This window comes from Perognathus longimembris, chromosome 3 (assembly GCF_023159225.1).
Source record: "Perognathus longimembris pacificus isolate PPM17 chromosome 3, ASM2315922v1, whole genome shotgun sequence".
NCBI classification, from domain to species: domain Eukaryota; kingdom Metazoa; phylum Chordata; class Mammalia; order Rodentia; family Heteromyidae; genus Perognathus; species Perognathus longimembris.
The window spans coordinates 93210826-93231891 of record NC_063163.1 but is presented as its reverse complement, the minus strand read 5'-3'; the positions used below and the strand labels follow the sequence as shown (position 1 = coordinate 93231891).

The 21066-nt window shown below is 43.9% G+C and overlaps 1 protein-coding gene across 1 annotated transcript in view; it reads right to left on the bottom strand.

Moving 5' to 3' along the window:
* Positions 1 to 21066, bottom strand: part of Slc5a1 (solute carrier family 5 member 1) — a 66858-nt gene that overhangs the window by 20132 nt on the left and 25660 nt on the right. Inside the window, exons 3-7 of the mRNA XM_048343370.1 lie at positions 17832 to 17936; positions 16343 to 16402; positions 14663 to 14767; positions 2805 to 2910; positions 67 to 147 (exon numbers count right to left, since the gene is read on the bottom strand). Of these exons, the coding sequence (XP_048199327.1) occupies positions 67 to 147; positions 2805 to 2910; positions 14663 to 14767; positions 16343 to 16402; positions 17832 to 17936 (457 nt within the window). The remainder of the gene's footprint in view (positions 1 to 66; positions 148 to 2804; positions 2911 to 14662; positions 14768 to 16342; positions 16403 to 17831; positions 17937 to 21066) is intronic.

The window sequence follows — 21066 nt, the reverse complement described above, 5'->3', positions numbered from 1 at the left end:
GGCTTTTCTCTTCCTAGGACCCCACAGATCTGTTCTTCTTCCTCACCCTGCCCTAGCCCTACTTACCAAATCCAGTTAGGATGAAAGAGCCCACGAGCATGATGGCGGTCTGCAAAGTGTCTGTGTAAATGACAGCTGCCAGGCCCCCTGAGCAGGAAATAAGACAACAGGGATGACTTTACCTGGATGCTGACCCTTGTGCCCACCTACTCTTCCCACACACCCCAGCCCTACCCCCTACCTCTTGCACACCTTCTAAGAACCAACCCACACACCCACCACTCACCTTCCTTCCCCTCCCAAATCCTGTTGCTGTACTTGCTACTCAGAGTGCCCAGCTTCCCATTTACATGCAGGTGCCTTTGATACCACTGAGAAAGAGCATTTCTTTATTATTTTCTAATGTCAGTTCTGAGGCTTGAACTCAGGGCCTCACTCTCTCACACTTGGCTTTCCTATTCAAGGCTAGTGCTCTACCACTTGAGTCATACCTCCAGTTCTGGCTTTTTTGTGACTCACTGGAGATAAGAGTCTCATACATAAACTTTCCTTCTCTGGCTGGCTTTGAACTGTCATACTCAGAATCCAGCCTCCTGAGTCACTAGGATTCACAGTTGTGGGCCACTGACACTTAGATTATTTCTCTATTTCTATTTTCTTATTTTCTTTTTTTTCTTCAGTCATGGGGCTTGAATTCTGTGCCTGGGTGCTGTCCCTGAGCTCTTCAGCTAAAGGCTAGTGCTCTAGCCACTTTAAGCCACAGGGCCACTCTTGGTTTTCTGGTGATTAATTGGAAGAGTCTCACAATCTTTCCAGCCCAGGCTGGCTTTGAACTGTGATCCTCAGATCTCAGCCTCCTAAGTAGCTAGGATTACAGGCATGAGCTACCAGCACCTTGCTTCATTTCTTTATTCGTGAGTGAGAAAAATCTGATGTGGACACTTTTTGTTAATTGCCAGTCTTGGGACTTGAATGTGGGGTCTAGGTGTTGTCCCTGGACTTCTTTTGCTCAAGAATAGTGCTCTACCACTTGAGCCACAGCTTCACTTCCATATTTTTGGTAGTTTATTGGGGACAAGGGTCTCACAGACTTTCCTCCTGGGCTGATTTCAAACCACAACTCTCATATCTCAGCCTCCTGAGTAGTGGGGATTACAGACATGAGCCACTGGTGCCCAGCTCTTAGGTGACACTTTTAAGCCAGGAGATGGGTCAAAGGAGATAGGTTCTCGATAGTAGAAGGATGCATCTCCAAAAGAAGACAGGGGAAGAGCAAAAGGCTGACTGTGAAGAATCCTGGGGACATTAACAAATTAGCCACTCTTTCTTTTCTAGAACCATCTCAATAACTCTTTGCCCTTAAATATGTAAGTCTCTAATTGAGCAGGAAGTTCCATTGCTGATCCTGCCTCTCCTAAACAAAGCAGAGTAACTTGTCTTTAGAAGATCTCTCACCAGCCAGGCACCAAAGGCTCACACCTATAATCCTAGCTACTTAGAGGCTGAGATCTGAGGACTGTGGTTTGAAACCAGCCAGGGCAGAAAAGTCCTGTGAGACTCTTATCTCCAGCTAACCACTCAAAAACTGGTAGTATCACTGTGACTCAAAGAGGTGGAGCGCTAGCCTTGAGCACAAAGAGGCTCAGGGACAGCACCCAGGCCCAGAGTTGAAGCCCTACAACCAACAACAACAACAACAAAATCTATCACTTGACGTGTGCTGGTGGATCACACCTGTAATCCTTGCTACTCAGGAGGCTGAGATCTGAGGATCTCAGTTCAAAGCCAGCCCAGGTAGAAAAATCCATGAGATTCTAATCTCCAATTAACCACCAGAAGGCTGGAAGTGGAGCTATGCCCAAAATGGTTGAGCACTATCCCGGAGTTTTAAGGGGAAAAAAAAGCTCAATGAAAAAAGTGCCCATGCCCTGAGTTCAAACCCCACAGCCAACAAAAAAAACCTTCAATGTTATTGCTTCTCTGGTCACCTCTTCAATCTTCCTCTCAAACCTCTGTGTGACATTCCCCCTCTCTCTCCTCCTAGAGTGGCTCCCAGTCCCTCTCACACAGAATCCAAGGCTTCTATCTGGTTTCCTCTGTGCATTACTTGAATGGCCTTACACCCCACAACCACTCGTCCCACTTCCCGCTGACCACCATCCTCCAGCCAAGCATGTCTGCTAGACAACCCTGCCTCACCCTGTGCCAGCCCTGTCCCTGCTCCCACTCCTCGCTCTCACTTCTTCCTGCACCTAAGTCAAGCTCTCCCTAAACTCCTGGAAGAAGCTGCCCTGAAGCTGGGCACCGATGGCTCACTCTTGTAATCCTAGTTACTCGGGAAGCTGAGATGTGAGGATCATGATTTAGAGCCAAGTCAGGCAGACAAATTCAAGAGACTCATCTCCAGTGAACCACCAAAAAGCTGGAAGTGAGCTGTGGCTCAAGTGGCAGAATGCCAGCCTTGTGAAAAAGCTAAGCAAGAGCACAAGGCCCTGAGTTTAGGCCCAGTACTGTCTGTCTGTCTCTCTCTCTCTCTCTCTCACACACACACACACATACACACATATACATAGACACATGCACATACACACAAAGCTATCCTGACTGTACCCCAGAGGCACCACTGGGCCTTTCAAGGAGCATTCATTGATGTGACTTATAGTAGAAAACAAGCACACACTCATTCTAAAGCTGTGTCTTCAGGACATCTCTCTTTCTCAAGAAAAGGCACCACGTTGCATAAGTTCCATTTATCCTTCATAAGCAGTAGGGCTTGAACTGCTGATTCATTGGAATGGACTTACCTGTAATTGTGTAAAGGCCAGTGATTGCTAATAAAATAACTATAGCCAAGTATATATCCAGACCCAAGGCCATATTGATGAATATAGCTCCAGAGAAGATGTCTGCCTAGAAGGAGAAGAGAAGTAACATTAGGGTTAAGAAGGGCCAATGAGGGGTTGGGGATATGGCCTAGTGGCAAGAGTGTCTGCCTCGTATACATGAGGCCCTGGGTTCGATTCCCCAGCACCACATATACAGAAAATGGCCAGAAGTGGCGCTGCGGCTCAAGTGGCAGAGTGCTAGCCTTGAGCAAAAAGAAGCCAGGGACAGTATTCAGGCCCTGAGTCCAAGCCCCAGGACTGGCCAAAAAAAAAAAAAAAAAAAAGAAGGGCCAATGAGCTCTATTCATGAGCTGTCAAGCAAGTGTGACTGAGGGTGACTAATGGCCCAAAAAATGTGACTAGGTATTCATGGCCCAAAAGATCTGTGATTTAATCAATGTAAGCCAGATTCTTTGATATACAACTTCTGTGATCCTTTAGTATAGACAACAGACTACAAATCTCTAGAAGAGGAAGGTAGTACAGGATGGTTCTAAACTTAATTAACTGTAAAGGTCTTTTTGTTGCTGTGCTAAGATCATGCCTATGATCTTAGCTATTCAGGAGGCTAAGATCTGGGACTGGGAATATGGCCTAGTGGCAAGAGTGCTTGCCTTGTATACCTGAAGCCCTGGGTTCGATTCCTCAACACTACATATATAGAAAACTGACAGAAGTGCCACTGTGGCTCAAGTGGCAGAGTGCTAGCTTGAGCAAAAAGAAAAGGAGGCTACGATCTGAGACTCAAGGTTGGAATCAAAGACTCTTAACTCCAACTAACTAGCAAAAAGGCAGAAGTGGAGGTGTGGCTCAAGTGATAGAGCACTAGCCTTGAAAGCAACAAAAAACAAGGGAGAGTACAAGACCCTGAATTCAAGTGTCAGTTCTAGCACACACACACACACACACACACACACACTCTCACACACACACACACACACACACACACATTCAAAAGGGCTTTTTTGCTAAGGAAGAGCAATCAATACCTTATCTCCAACCCACCTATAGACTGTTGCTTGTAGTCACCCATGGTGGGAGGGGTTTAGGAGAGGAGGGGGTGCTGGGGCTTGAACTCAGAACCTGGGTGCTGTCTCTGAGATTTTGTGCTCAAGGCTGGCATTCTACCATTTGAGCCAGCTTTTTGTTGATTAATTCAAGATAAGAGTCTCACTGACTTTCCTGCCCTGGCTGGATTTAAACCTCAATTCTCAGATCTCAGTCTTCTCAGTAGCTATGATTACAGGCATGAGACATGGTACCCAGACAATGGGGGTATTGGGGAACATGGCTTATTGGATCTATTCCCAAAAGCAAATCTCAATTATTTTGAGTCGAGTGGAAAACTCAGCACAATCACTACCACTCCAGGAGTGGAGAGACACTTCAGCACGATTAAAAATGTTCTCTTCCCAACCCACAGGGAGTTCATTTTAACTCAAACACATCCAGAACATCACCAGACCCCTCTGAATGGAAGGCTTGCTCGGAAGTGGTTCTCTCTAAATGATCTCTCTTCTCAGGGGTCTTGTTCCCTCTTTGCTCCTGGGCCTATTAATTATGCTCTCCATTATCCTTCCATTATCCTTTCATTATCTTCTCCCTGTTGCATAGTGAATTTTCCACTTGGCAGGATGGTGCAGTTGCTAATATCAACCAGCAGAGGGCGCAAGGGTCTCCCAAAATCAATTTTCATGTTCTCTCCAACATAACCACGGGATTCATAGGAAAGGGTAGTATTCAAGGATCATCATGGTGAATTTTTTCAAGTCTTCAGCTGGAGAAGAAACTAGACTTTCCCTGAATGGGATGAGTGTGGTTTTATGTTACATAAAGTCTAATATGTTTCAAGGCATGCAAAAGGCTCAAATCCCTGGGTTTTTTAACTCAGCTCTGTTACAGCTCCAGTCTAATCTCCATCCATCCTCCTCCTCAGCCCCACTCCAGCTCCCCAGAGCTCTCCAGTGGCTCAGGTCTCCCATCCCCTCCTTCCTCTATGGTTTTAGTGGATACCCCCAAAAGTTCATGCATTGGAACCTCAGTTCCCAAATCCATATTGTTCATAGTATTTGGATGCTATTAGAATAAAAGGACACCATTAAGCTAAGGATCCTATTTAGAATTACTGGATTTCTGAGAGAGAAAGAATGGGTGTTGGTGGCTCACACTAGTAATCTAGCTACTCAAAAATCTGGAATTGGAGGATCGAACACCAGGCAGGAAAGTCCATGAGGCTCTATCTTCATTTAAGAGCCAAAGAGCCAAAATCTCCAGCAAGGAGCCCAAAGTGAAGCTGTGGCTCAAATGGTAGAGCACTATAGCCTTGAGAGGAAAAGGTAAAAGGCAGCACTGAGTCCTTGAGTTCAACCCCAGTATCAGTACAAAGAAAGGAAAGGAAAGGGAAAGGAAAGGAGAGTGGGGAGAGAGAAAGAGAAAGAGAAGAGGGAAGGAGGAAGGGAGACAGGGAGGGAAGGAGGGAAGAAAGGAGGGAGGGAGCAAGAGAGGGAGCAAGAGAGGGAGGAAGGAAGGAAGGAAGGAAGGAAGGAAGGAAGGAAGGAAGGAAGGAAGGAAGGAAGGAAGGAAGGAAGGAAGGAAGGAAAGAAGGAAGGAAGGAAGGAGAGCGAGTGAGGCCTGGGCTTTTGAGCTTCCTCTCACTATGTGAGACTCAGCCAGGCAGCCCTCATGCCTTGAATGATGCCCTTGGACTTGCCAGTTTCCCAAACTATATGGAATCAATCGCTATGCTTTATAAATTAATCAATCTTTGATATTGTGATAGCAATATGAAAGAGATTGAGACATCCTTCCATCCCCTGCTTCTGGTATTTGATAGAATAACAATTTCATGCTTATTTGTTCATGTCTGAGCCCCTCTCTGATAGAACTTCAGAAGACCCTGCGCCTCTGCTCCACTTCTCCCAGATCCCCCCCATCCCTCTCCTCTTACCCTGGGAGACTAAATGTCATCACCAGCTGAAGGACAGGCAGCACTAGCTGGTAAGAGGAGTGGCAGTCACTGGGAAAGAAACACCCCATTCCCAGGACTGGGGCTCAGAGAACCTGAGATTCAGGCCTGGGCACTCTAAGGCCTGTGAGGCCAAGTATATATTCTCTCTGCTTCTCAATGTCCCCATCTTTACACAGGAAGCCTGACTCCAGAGGCTTTGGACTGCCAATGCCTGGGAGTAGGAAAGGCTGGTAGGCAAGGAAAGCTCTAGATTCTGGGACAGCTGAAAGGAAGAAAGAGCCCCTTGCTGGGCAGGCTCTTGTGGCTCACACCTGTAAACCAGGCTGAGACCTGGAGTTCTGAAGCCAGTCCTATCAGAAAAGCTTTTGGGATTCTATCTTCCATTAACTGGCAAAATGCCTGACCAGAAGCACAGCTCATGTGGTAAGGTACCAGCTTGTGGGCAAGCAAGCCAAATGAGAGTCTGAAGCCCTGAGTTCAAGCCTGGTAAGAGGAGAACAGCCTATAATTTTTCTTTCTAGGTGTATTTGATGATTAGCGTTAGGGACTTAACACAGAGTTTTCTACATGCAACACAAATGTTCCACGTCTAAGCTAAGCCCCCAGCTGGTTTGCACATTTTCACTCTAACTCTAGAATCCGCACTATTGGGTACACAGGCAATGCCAAAATATGAAAATGTTTGCTTAGAGTTATAAGATTATGAGTAATTTTTCTACCTCAAGATCTTCTTAAACGTCATTGATACATTTTCCTCAAAGTTTCAAAAGTAGAGCAGAAATTTTAAAATACAACATATTCATAAAGGATGCATAACTATATATCTGCATAGAACATAAAATATAGACTAATATATAGCAGGTTTAAGGCAGTATTCATCTTTTAGGAAAGAGGAAACTAGGATCAAAAGGAGTTTAGAAAGCTGGGTCCCAGCTCCTAGCTACTCAGGAAACAGATCTGAAGATTATGGTTCAAAACCAACCAGGGCAGGAAAGTCCATGAGACTTTTGTTTCCAGCAAAAATCCAGAAGTGGAGGTATGGATCAAGTGGTAGAATACCACTAGAGTGAAAAAGCTCAGGGACAAAACTCAGGCCCTGAGTTCAAGCCCCAGTATCCACATCAAAAAAGAAGAAGGAAGAAGAGGAGGATGAAAAGGAGGAAGAGGAAGTAGAAGAGGAAGAAGGAGGAGGAGGAAGGTATAGAGAAAGATGGCTGAAGATGTATTGAAATCCAATCTTCCCATGGCATATCTACACCATATTATTTTCTCTTTCACATTTCTTGGCTAATAAACTTTCACATTACTTAAGAAAGAAGAAGAACTTGGGGAGGAAGAGACACAGAGCCACAGTAGCTCACACTTATAACCCTAGCTATTTAGGAGACTGCGATCTGAAATTCCAGTACACACAGACAACTCTGCAAGACTATCTCCAATTAACTGGCAAAAAGCGGAAAGTAGTGGTGTGGCACAAGTGGCAGAGCACCAGCTGTGACTGACATAGTTCAGCAGGTGTTTGAGACTCTAGCTCAAGCCCACACACACATAAAAAGGAAGGGAGACGAGCCACCTGAGTTGTTTTATTTCTCTTTAAAAATGTTAAATTGTTTAGGTCTGCAAAAATCTTTGAGTGGTAGATATGAGCATTTGCTATATTACTTTCTTGTGCTTTTGTATGTTTGAAATACTTTGTTAATTTTTTTCATTTGTAAAAATAGGGGATAGAGCTGGGCACTGGTGGCTCACACCTGTAATCCTAGCTGCTCAGGAGGCTGAGTAAGGACCCCGGTTCAAAGCCAGCTCTGGCAGGAAAGTTCGTGAGACTCTCATGTCCAATTAACCAACCCCAAACCAGAAGTGGCACTATGGCTCCAAGTGGTAGAACACTAGCTTTGAGCAAAAGAGCGCAGGGACAATGCTCAGGCCCTGAATTCAAGCCCATGATAGACAAAAAGAAAAAAAATAAATAAAGGCTAAACTGCCAGTCTTGATATAAAAGAGCTAACCTGTCGTCCTTGGGAAAAGAGGAGTGAGAGAGAAAGGGGGAAGGGAGGGAAAGAGGAAGGATGAAATAGAGAAAATAAAGAGATAGAAAGAGGTAGGAAGGAAGGGGAGGAAAAAGAAGAAAAGGGGTGGTTGGGGAGAGGGAAGGAAATGAAAGGGGAAGGAAGGTGAAGGAAGGTGTGGGAAGGGAAGATAAAGGGAGGGAAGAAGAGGAGAGCAGGGAAAGGGAACTTGCCCAATGCTGCTAAGCAAAACCACCTTAAAATGAAATTGAAACGTGCCTTGAGTCCAGAGAGCACACTTTGGGCAAACATTTTCTATACAGTGTCAGGTAGGAAATGTTTTTGACTTCACAAACCAGGCCATCTCTGGCAAACAGCTTTCATCAAAACCCAAAGCTTTTTATCTTGACCTAAGGTTTCCAAATGTACGGCAGAATTGCTATAAAAGTTTATTGCCCTCATGATCTCTGATAATCGCTCATGGGGAATATGAACAGAGACATTTAAGCTGTCACGTGCAAAGCATAAAACTGGAGGCTTTATCTCAAGTGATTCTGCGCATCTGAATGAGATACACTGTGCACGGAAATCTTGCAAAACAAAATGCTTCTCAGAACTTGATAAAGGAGGAGCTTCCAAGGGTCAAATTCAGGAGCTTATGAAGTGTGCAGGATCTCAGAATGCCAAAGAGCAAGACCACAAGATGGCAACCTTTGGTTTTCGTTTGGTTGTTGGTTGCATTTGATGTTGACTTTTAAGTAGTTGTACACAAGGGATTTCAATTCAACAAGTCCAATTCCTGTGGACAACACATCTTGATGCATGTCACTCCTTCCATGGTTCTCCCTCCTCCTTCCCCATGCCAGCCCGACCCTCAAGGCACATGATTGCATTTTTCCCTTTGCTTTTTGTCTTCCACCAATTCTACACCTGTTGGAGCTTTACATTCTGCCAAAACTCTCCACCAGATCACAGATATTCTGTCCTGAGATGGGTCTCGATGGCCTTTCATCGTCACAAACCACACACACACACACACACACACACACACACACACACACACACACATTAATCTTTGTGCACTCTATTAACTGGCAAGGTTGTTTTCTCTTTAATCCATGAGTCCTGTACTCCTGTGTACTGGGCTTCTAACAAATTCAGCTGATTCAGTGGGATTCGTTTTTAACTTTCCTGATCCACGACTCATGGCAAGCCAGTGGAATTTACAAGCCTGATTTACAAGGATAAAGCCTCTCCCATTGGCACCCACATCCCTCTTCAGCTCCTTCCCAGGTCCTTCCCATTCCTCGTCTTGGGAGCTCACTTATAATGTGAGTTTCAGTTGACTAGCTCTCACTTTTCCTGGGGTCTTGAATTTAACTAAGTTGGTACTTGGAGAATGTAAGACTTGGAAAACAATGAGGGCTGAGTGCCAATGACTCATGCCTGTCATCGGAGCTACTCAGGAGGCTGACAGCTGAGGATTACAGAGAAATCCAGTCGCAGCAGAAAAAGCTTTGTGGCTCTTATCTCCAATTAACCAGCAAAAAAACAAAACAAAAAAACAAACAAAAAAAACTTGGATGGAGCTGTAGCTCAAGTAGTCAAGTGTTAGCTTTGAAGGGGGAAAAAAAGGTTCAGGAACAGCACCCAGGCCCTGAGTTCAAACAGAAAGAAGATCAATGAAATGAAGATCATACTTAAATCCATGAAGGTCATTCTTCAGATTTCCCTGAGTATAGTGACTTTTTGTAGACATGGTTCCTTTCTTGTTGTGTGTGCCAGTCCTGGGGCTTGAACTGAGAGCCTAGGTGCAGTCCTTGAGATTGTTTTTTCTCTCAAGGCTAGTTCCAATAAAAAGTAGATAAAACAATAAGAGCAATAGTGTCTTTGGTGTTTAAATACACACATGTGTATACATATGTACACATGGTCACATTTACTTGTGCATAGGTGTGGATGTATAATGTGTGCACATGCAAACAGATGGTGCTATCTGTGATTCAGTTTCACATGAAATGGTCAGAATCCCTAGTAAAGAACCTCGGGAATCATGTGCAATTCAAATCCAAAATCCAGGAAGCAAAAGGAGGAGGAGGAGGAGGCGGAGAAGGAGGAGGAGGAGGAGGAGGAGGAGGAGGAGGAGGAGGAGGAGGAGGAGGAGGAGGAGGAGGAGGAAGGAGGAGGAGGAGGAGGAGGAGGAGGAGGAAGAGGAGGAGGAGGAGGAAGAGGAGGAGGAGGAAGAGGAGGAGGAGGAGGAAGAGGAGGAGGAGGAGGAGGAGGAGGAGGAGGAGGAGGAGGAGGAGGAGGAAGAGGAAGAAGGAGAATGAGAAGAAGAAGGAGGAGGAGGAGGAGAAGGAGGAGGAGGAGGAGGAAGAAGGAGAATGAGAAGGAGGAGGAGGAGGAGGAGGAGGAGGAGGAGGAGGAGGAGGAGGAGGAGGAGGAGGAGGGGAGTAAGAAGAGCTCAGACTTCTGGAAAATAAGTCAGAATATAAGCCTAAAGAAACTACCCCTCAGCTACCTAGAAACTCTGAAGTCCAATGCAGTTTAATCAGTAACCTGAAAAATAGGCGAGGTGATGGAGCAGGCAGGAAGAGAGGTCGAGCACTAGTTTAATTATACGACTACCCCTATGCCAGCTCCAGGGAAAGAGACTGCCCTTGCCATGGCAACTGAAATCAACACTTTCCCCAGTTTGAACTGTGGACTTGGAGAGTGCTTACCTCTGAGAAAGGAAAGCCCAGCATGCTGCTCTACATGCTCATTAAAATTTAAGCCCAATGGAGATACAGCTCCCTCACCAGTGTACAGTTCCTTCTAGTATGATGCCCCAGCCTTTTACTTACATTCTGTTACATTGTGTTCTCTTCTTAGGTCAATGCCCTTCCCTCTCTTATGAATCCATAACCAAATGGTTTTGTTTTTGCTGTTGTTGTTGTTGTTATTATTGTTTATCGGTCATGGGGTTTGAACTCAGGGACTGGGTACTGTCCCTGAGCACTTTTGCTCAAGGCTAGTGCTCTACCACTTTGAGCCACAGAGCCACTTCCAGTTTTCTGGTGGTTCCTTGGAGAGAAGGTTCTCATGGACTTTCCCATCTGTGCTGGCTTTGAACCATGATCCTCAGACCTCAGCCTTGTGAGTAGTTAGGAGTACAGATATGAGCCACCTGCGCCCAGCATAACCTGATTTCTTCAACTCTTCTAATACTCACTTCCCAAAAGTGTTTGTACATGGAGCCTTTAGGAGGTAGTTAGGGTTGGACGATGTGATCAGCCCAGGGAGTAGGACTGAGATCTCATCTGGCAAACATTGGCACCATTCTACCATGTGATACTTCCAGCTTTGTCATGATGCAGCAGGAAGGTCTTTATCAGATGCTAGCCCTTTGCTCTTAGACTTTCCAGAACTCTACCTCTATTCTTTATAAATCACCCAGCATATGACATTCAATTATAGCAAAAAAATAGACTAAGACACTTACCTCCCCCAAAAGATTACAAATCAGAATACAGTAAAGCCACTTGCACAACCATGTTAATTGCTGTACTATTTGCCATAGCCAAGGTATGGGAACAGCCCAGGTGCCCCTCAATGAACAAATGGATGGTAGAAATATGGAATATAGATACAATGAAATTGTACTCATCCATTAGGAAGAATAATATTACATCATTTGCAAAGAAATGGATGGACTTGAAAAAAATTATGTAAAGAGAAATAAGCCAGGCACAGAGAGACAACGGATGCATTTTTCTCTCATATGTGGAAGCTATAACTAATTTGTAAATGCACAAGTAAACACAAGGAGGTTATATTCAAGAGCACACAGTGTATTAAGCAAAATATGGTATTTGCATGGGACAATTCAAATGTTGTAATTCCTTAGAAAGACTAACTCACAGTCTAACAAAATGAATATCAGAGAAGGGGTGACATTGCCAAAAAGAAATGTACTCATTTCCTGACTTATGAAGCAGTAACTTCCCTGTACAACACCTTAATAATCAATCAATCTGGCTGGGGATATAGCCTAGTGGCAAGAGTGCCTGCCTCGTATACACGAGGCCCTAGGTTCGATTCCCCAGCACCACATATACAGAAAACGGCCAGAAGCAGCGCTGTGGCTCAAGTGGCAGAGTGCTAGCCTTGAGCGGGAAGAAGCCAGGGACAGTGCTCAGGCCCTGAGTCCAAGGCCCAGGACTGGCAAAAAATAATAATAATAATAATAATAATCAATCAATCAATCAATCAAATGTTAAAGTGAATACCAGGAAACTGGTACTTGAAAGGTAGAAGGTGGGGTCAAGAAGGAAGATAAATGAATGGAGAAAGGAAAGGGCTGGGAGAAGGCAGCCATAAAATCCAATGCATAGCCTTTGAAATTAAGAAAATAAAGGGGTGTCCTTGCAACAATGCCCACTTTAATCAAAAGCTGTCATTAGTCCTACAATCTGTGTTGTTCAATGTGTGTGAAATAATTTCTAGCAGGTTAAAGTCACTGTAAAACCCTGAATCTACTATTAATGTATCAATCTTTGTTTACAGCAAAAAAAAATTGCCAGTATTTTAATAAAGTAGAGGTATTTTATAGGGGATACTTGAAACCAGTATTTAAGCTTTAAATGACAATAATAATTGCATAGAAAAAAAGTAGTATATGTTTACTATATCAATTTCTAATGTTTACTATATAGAATTTCTTGTAATATATTTGTATACTTTTTTCATGAAAATTAAGTTATCAGTTACTGTTTGTAACTGCATCATCCATTTGTAATGCATTATCTCACATTGTAAATAAAATGCACCTTAAAATTTTTAAAAAAGAAAATAAAGGGGAGGCATTGAGTTGAGGGATGGGGAGAATGATGAAAGGGGTGACATCAATCAAGGTGCATTGTATTCATAACTAATATGTTGAGTGGCAACTCCTTTGTACAACTACTTAAAGATAATAAATACATAATTTTTAAGTGGCCAATAAGTACATGAAAAATTGAACTAAGACATCTACCTCCCTCAAACAAAATATAAATATGAAAGTGTAAATGAGGGCTGGGGATATGGCCTAGTGGCAAGAGTGCTTGCCTTGTATACATGAGGCCCTGGGTTCGATTCCCCAGCACCACATATACAGAAAATGGCCAGAAGTGGCACTGTGGCTCAAGTGGCAGAGTGCTAGCCTTGAGCAAAAAGAAGCCAGGGACAGTGCTCAGGCCCTGAGTCCAAGGCCCAGGACTGGCCAAAAAAAAAAAAAAAAAAGTGTAACTGAATAAGCATAAAAAAACAAAAAACGATTCCAGTAGTTCCTTTTAGTGTTGGCACTGGTTAGACATTTTTTTTTAAGAGTACCAAAACTAGGCTGGAAATATGGCCTAGTGGTAGAGTGCTTGCCTCGTATATACGAAGCCCTGGGTTCGATTCCTCTGCACCACATATACAGAAAAGGCCAGAAGTGGCGCTGTGGTTCAAGTGGTAGAGTGCTAGCCTTGAGCAAAAGGAAGCCAGGGACAGTGCTCAGGCCCTGAGTCCAAGCCCCAGGACTGGCCAAAAAAAAAAAAAAAAAAAAGAAAAGAAAAGTTTGCTAGACTCTGTCTCCAATTAACCAGCAAAGATTCAGACTGGAAGTGTGGCTCAAGTAATAGATCACTTGCCCAGAAAGTGTTAATTAGCTCAACTGAGCTAATTAACATATCCATTATGTCTCATACTTGTATATGTGAGTGTGTTTGTGAAATTTTCCATGACTTTCAAAATATAATCCCTTGTTATTAGCTGTGATCACCATGATGCCCAGTAACTCTGTTGAATTGATTTTTCTCCTACCTCTCTGGAATTTTATACCCATGGACCAACATCTCCCCAACCTCCTCCACCCATCATGCCAGGCTCTGAGGTATATCACACAATTTCTATATCTATAAGGTCAACTTCTTTTAAACCCACATATAAGTTAGGCCAAGTGGTATTTGTTGTCTAGTGCCTGGCCTGTTTCACTTAATATGAAGTCTTCCATGTTCACTCACATGGTTGCCAAGACAAGATTTCCTTCTTTTTTAAACCTAAATAGCACATCATTGTGCATACAAACCACATTGTTTCCTCTAGCCATGGATGTACTAATATGAACTTAGGTTTATTCCCTATCTTGGCTGTTGTGAATCATGCTACCATAAACATAGAGAAGCTACAGGTATGTCTTTGAGAAGCTGATTTCATTTCCTTTGGCTATACACTCAGTAAGGGGAATGCTGGGTTGTATGATATCCAAACTGCTTCTCTTTTGTGTGTTTCTGCTAGTACTGTGGCTTGAACTCAAGACCTCATGCTATTGCTTGTTGTTGTTGTTGTAGTTGTTGTTGTTACACTCAAGGCTGATACTCTACCACTTGAGCCACATTTTCCACTTCTGGCTTTTTGCTGGTTAATTGGAGAGAAGAATCTCTTGGATTTGTCTGCCACCATGATCCTCAGATCTCAGCCTCCTGAGTAGCTAGAATTAGCATGAGCTACTGGCCTAATTGCCTCTTAATCTTCTGTTAAGAACAGCTCCAACTAAACCTGCATAAACCTGTTAGGGTTTTACCCCACATAGCAGAGGCGAACAAGCAGTTCCACTGAAGGCCACTGGCTCCTTGATGCATGACATTGCACTCTGACCCCGGGGAGCAAGGTTTACCACCTGCGTTGGTGGGAACAATAGAGCTGCCTGTGGGTGGGGTGGCCCTGCTTCCTGGCCAGTGAGAGTGGGCAGCTTCTGAGGCAGACAGTCCCAGCCCCTACGCCCATGTACTCACAGAAATCTTGGTGAAAATGTAGAGCAACACAGACAGAACGGAAAGGTAGATCTGGATCCGCTTGCCTCCAAACCGCTTCCGCAGATACTCGGGCATGGTCACCACCTGTATGAGGGGAGGGGGGGTCAACCACAGTGACCAGGTCACTACCAGCCAGAGGCTCCCAGAGGGCCCAAGCAGGCAGAAAAATGGGGTCCATCCTGGTGTCCAAGGCATAGAAATGTGGTGAAGGATTCCTAATCCTGTTGGCTCAGAAAGCATGCAAAGCGGCCAGATGGCACCGAACTTCCTGCCTGTGTGTGCTTTCCAGTTCTCTAGAACATACTTACTCCACTAGAAAAGTAGCTGATGTTATCCTAACACACAGAAAGTATGCAATAAGACATCTGCTTCTGAATGAACAGATGACCAGACATAATGAAGTAGGCCCGGAGAAGGTGGGACATCAATATAAATAAATACAAATACAAATGTAAATAAGCATATAGAGACAGCACATGGTATATAAACATACATATTTATTATATTATTTTATCATTTATTATGTATTATATTATGTGTTATGTATCATATACATATATGTAGTATGTATATGTTATATATTATGTGTTATATATGCTAAACAATATGTTCTTTGTATTATTATGTTATATATGTCAAATAGATTAAATAATTTAATATTTAAATAGCTAAGTAATATTTAAATCATATGTAGATAATGAAATAACATACATTTTAATATATATTAGAATTATATATCATATATTCTACATAATAATATAGAATATGCAATGTATAATATATTATATACTATGTGCATCATACATTATATGTGATATAATATATTTAATACATCATATGAAATATGATCATACATCATATGAAACATGTTATATGTAATATATGACATATGATATGTAATTATAGAGATGACCAGACAGATCACCTCTTCAAACAAGGCAAGGATATATCCTGCCAGTGGACCAAACAAGTTGGCCAAGGCTGAATTTGACCTTTGCCAAGACTCTCCACTCAGGCAGTGTGAAGGAATATGGCCACAGGCCTGCCCAAATGTGCTCCTAGGTCCTTTCCACAAAGGACTTCACTTCCTGTCTCACTGCCTCCACGCTTAGCCCTTGTCCCACTGCAACATGTGTTATCTGCCACCTGGGAACTTGCAGAAGACGAAGCACCTGCCTGAGTGTTCCCCATATAGCCTTTGGCTCCTGAAGTGCAAAGTTACACACGGGAGCTGCTATGTCCAAGTCAGAGAGAAAGAGGACCAATCGTGCATTTGATGGTTGAGTTCCAGCTGCATACTCAATGTATAAGATCTACTCATATGCACAAATGAAAGGGAAATGGAATCCTTTTTCTGTATCTGCTCCTCTTCTAAGAGTAGAGACTAGAGGCCATTACACCACGAGCAAGTCAAAGAAGCACAGGATCCAAGCAGAAGGGGCTGCTCAAGGACCATCTTACAGGTCACAGTCACGCAATTGGACACAAGCTTGGAGCCGGAAGAAACTACGTTTACAATCTGGCAACCAAAGCCAAGCTACCGCTTTTCTCACTCCTTGACCCCATTTTTATGGGATTTTCTCAAAAGATGGCTTTTTCCTCTGCCCTCTCATATGTGTACTTACAAGGAGGCAATAGAACAAGAGAGAAGATACTTACCCCAGCCTTAATATAAATGGGGACAAAAATCCAGCCCAGGACAACCACAAGAATCAGGGCCTGAAACCAAAAGAAGAGGTGGATTCAAATCAGGAGAAACTTTAACTCATCCCTGCTCAACTGAAGGACCCCTTGCTGCTAGAGGCAAATCAACCAGAACTTTCTTTTATGAAGCTCTGAGGACAGCTCCCTAGGTGAAGACTGGAGAAGGCCTCTGATGCCTGGGGTAACGCACAGAAACCTTGCAAGCTGCCCACACACAGCACAACCCTCAGGGGGCCAGCCAGACCTCAGCCTCCTTTCTGGTTTACAAATGGTGCAATCCCATGGAGAGCTGGCACAGATAGCTCAGGCATGAAATCCTAGCGACTCAGGAGGTTGAGAGCTAGGGATTCCATTGTAGCCTACAACCAGCCCACTTGGATAAATCTGGAAGACTCTTATCTCCTATTAATCACCCAAAGACCTGGAAGCAGGGAAGTGTGGCTCCCGTGGTAGTCAAAAGGTTAAGAGAGAGCCACAGGCTCTGAGTGCAAGTCCCAGCACTGGAAAATTAATTAATTAATAACATACAGAGAAAAAATAATAATGGGGAAAAATGGTGGTAAACATTTCCAAACTGGCTAGAGTGGTACTGGGATCTTTGTCTTTCTAACACCCAGAGAAAAAAAGAGATCATAAGAGTGGCTATCTCATGCTACTGTAGTAGAAGGGAGGTAGGGCTCTGAGCTTACTTCCATCTGCCCTCCCCCATCTGTACTCCAAGGTGGTTTTAAAGGGTTCCCTAACATCTCAATCTCCTCTACTGACTAAACTGGCTAACTTCAAAGACTGTGGTTTGGATCTGATTTAACACATGTCCACACAAGGCTTTACATCTTCCAGACCTATTCCTTAGTCTAGTGGGAGGTGATGGGGTCCTTTAAAAGGTGGGGCATAATGGCAGGCCTTTGAGCCATTGAGAGCACTGCTCAGGGTAGTGATGTCTTCCTGCCGGGTAGTGCTGGACGGAGGGTTGTTATAAAAAGTCTGAGCCTCGGCCTGGCACAGTGGCTCACACCTGTAAAACCCTAGCTACTCAGAAGGCTGAGGTCAGAGGATTGCTTATGCAAACCAGCCTCGAGGAAGGTGCAAGCCTTGAGAAAAAGCATGAAGGGATGGCCCAGGCCCTCAGTTCAAACCCCAGTGCCAACACAAAAAGCCTGAGTTTGGTCTCCCCCAACTTCTGTGGCTCCCTGCATAAGAGTGCTGTGCTCTCTACCTCTAATATATGCATCACCATTGTCATCTGCTATGAGGTTGTGAGGCCCAGTGGGCCCTTTGTCAGAGTCTACACCAAGCTGTTTGGACTTTTAATCTCCAAAGCTATGTGCTCAACACGCTTCTTTCCTTTATAAGATTAGCTCGCCTCAGGTATCTTGTGGTAGTAATGAGAGCCTAGTACAGGTTCCTTCCACCAGGAGGATGCCTGGGTTCTGTTGTTACTCACATTCCATTCGAAGCCCCCCATGGCTATGCCTGAGGCAGCTCCTGTCCCAGCCAGCCCCACGAAGTGTCCACTTCCGATGTTACTGGCGAACAGAGAGGCTCCGATCTGAAAACACAAACACAACCTCAGGGGAGGACACTAGGCTTCACCAGGACCCTCGGGATAGGCCCAAGCCAGAAGAGATGTGAGAGCGCAAGGCAAGCTGGGAACTTGAACATGATAGCCATAGGTTTGGGTCACTTGTTCCCCCAAGCAGGTGGGGGGGTGGGGACAGGTGTCTTGAAAGTGAAAAGGAGAGGATTAAAGACAGGGTGGCAGGATGTGTCCCCAAAGCAAATCACCAGTGAGTCTTCGAACCCCATACTAAGCAATGAAGACAGAGGAAGCCCATCCCACCCCACTAGCCCACTGGACTGCTCATAAAAGTCTTCTCAAGGCTACTCCCAAGTGTTCAACTCCATGTCCTCCGGCTGGCCTGTGGCCTAGGGCCTTCTGCCAGTTGGGCTTACAGTAAATAGGAGACTCTGGAAAGAAACACCTGGGCCTCAGTCACTTGTCATACGGAAGGGCATGGAGGCGGGGCACTGGTGCTCACACCTGTAATCCTAAGTGACTCAAGAGGTTGAGATCTGAGGATTGCAAGCCAGCCCAGCCCGAAAAAGGCTGGTGAGACTATTATATCCAGTTAACCAGCAAAAAGCCAGAAGTAGGATCGTAGTTCAAGTGATAGAGCACTAGCCTCAAGCACGAGGATAGTGCCCAGGCCCTGAGTTCAAGCCCCAGTACCCACACACACAGTATATTTAATGCACTTAATCTACCAACATCACGGCCTTAGTCTAGCCAACATTAAGATTTGTCAGTGCACATACATTTGCCCACAGTTGGGAAAAATAATATAACACAAGTCTGTTCTATAGCAAGGTGTTATGTAACTCATGATAATTATGTTCTTAGCAGTACAGCATTAGATTTAATCATTGATTGAGTGAAAGGCCACAAATTATACTTCATCCTTTTTATTATTCTCAAAATGGAATGGCTGCATTGGTAAGCTTTGACACCATCATAAGGTTGAAGAACTTTATGCTTAACTAAACCATAGTAGGTTAGGGATCAGCTGTATCATGGCTACTGTTTTTGTTAAGGATATAGGAGGAAGCTTATAGTTATTTTTCTAATTTTTCCCTGTTAATTGATTTAAATTTTTTTAACATTCTGTTAGCACATATTAGTCACACAGGAGGGTTTGTTGTGGTATTTCCATACATTCATGTAATGCACCCTCATCAAAAGCACCCCTCTACTCTTCTCCCTCCTCCCCATACCTACTTCCTACATAATTCCCTGAGATTTCACTGTTTTATTTTCGTGTGTGTATTTTTCTAATGTCCCTAACATGGTCCAAATCTAAAACAAAAATCTGTATTTCCCAAAAGATACATTACTCCAAGAAACTGTCCGAAAGCTACCAGCCCACCTGCTCCCAGCCATTCTTTTGTAAGTTATCACCTTTCACTTCATCAATTATTAAACCTTAATGCTGTACCATTAAGAACATTATTATCAGAAATGATTAACTGAATTAGATTAATCTTAAATTCAACAAGCCTTCCCTCAGGGGGAAGGAGGCACTGTTGGACTTTAACACATCTCAAGTGGCCCTTGACACCCTCCACCACTCATCCTCTGAGAAGGATACAGAATGGGGCCAGAAGATTGTTTGTTTGTTTGTTTTGTGGTACTAGAATGTTCTGGAATCAGCAAAGGTCCATTTCTCTCAAGGGTACCACCTTGAATACATTCTCTTTTCCTTCCCTTTACTGCATGAACTGTACATTCTCACTTATCCTGATCCCTGATTCTACTTTCACAAAGTCTTTGGCTTCTAGCACTTTCTACATCACCCTTGGCTGCCTGTCTAGCTCTAGACAGAACTAGAACTGGATGATCTCAAGTCTCACCCTCTATCAGTCGCCTCCACAAACTCACCCACATAAGCCAGTTACCTTCCCAAAACACATTGAGGTTATGTCATTGTCCTGGCCACCATCCCTCCTAGAGACCTAGCGGATGATCTTTCTGACAGCCCCAGACTTAAAGGCTTAAGTCCTAAGAACTCACCAAGATTTTAAAGTAAAATTCTATCTACTACAAAGGCAGCAGGCAGCTTTAAAAAAAAAATCATTTGAGACTGGCACCAGGGGCTCATGCCTATAATCCTAGCTACTCAGGAAGCTGAGATCTGGAGGATTGTAGTTCAAGGCTAGGCTCCATTTCTAAAATAACCTGCAAAAAGCAGGGCTAGTAGTGCAACTCAAGTGGGAGATTGCTTTCCAAGCAAGTACAAGGCCCTGAGTTCAAAGTTCATACCCCAGTACTGAGGGGAAAATGTGTGTATGTGTGTGTATATGTGTGTGTAGATGAGCTATATGATATATTAGATAGATAGATAGATAGATAGATAGATAGATAGATAGATAGATAGATAGATAGAATGCTTTCCTGGCCTCTTACCATCTGAATGCTCTTACCTGCTGGCGTCCCATCTCCTCTCCTGACAGGGTTATGCAGGACCCAAAGGAGATGATGAATCAGTAATGACTGTCACCTCGCTGGTTGACTCTACTTGGTGAACCTTTGCTCTAGGTTCTCCCAAGAAGGCAATTATTTCACCCTTCAAGAAAATTTTAAAAAGCCAAGCACCAGTGAGCAACTCAAGCCTATAACCTTAACTAGTCAGAAGGCTGAGACTTGGTCCATCAATGGCTCAAAACCAGGCCAGGCAGAAAAGTATGTAAGACTTCATCTCTAATTAACCAGCCAAAGGCTGGGCTGCAGGTATAGTGGTAGAATACCAGGCACAAGCAAGAAAGCTGAATGAGAGTGCAAGGCTCTGAGTTCAAGACCCCCAGTACCAGAGGGGGGGAAAAAACAGGTATAAAACCTGTGTGTGATTATAGGTATGAGCCACTGGCACACAGCTGCCTGGTGATTCTTATGCATAATAGTGTTTAGGCGCTATTCAAAGTCATCATTTCCTCAACTTGGTTTTTATCTGTTTTGGAAGAACTGCTGTTTCTAGCTATAAAGTCAGAATGCTAAGATCTAGAAAATAAAAATGTTGGAGTGAAAGAGGCTGTTTCCCAAAATCTGTGTGTGTGTGTGTGTGTGTGTGTGTGTGTGTGTGTGTGTGTGTGTGTGTGTGTGCTGGTCCTGGGGCTTGAACTCAGAG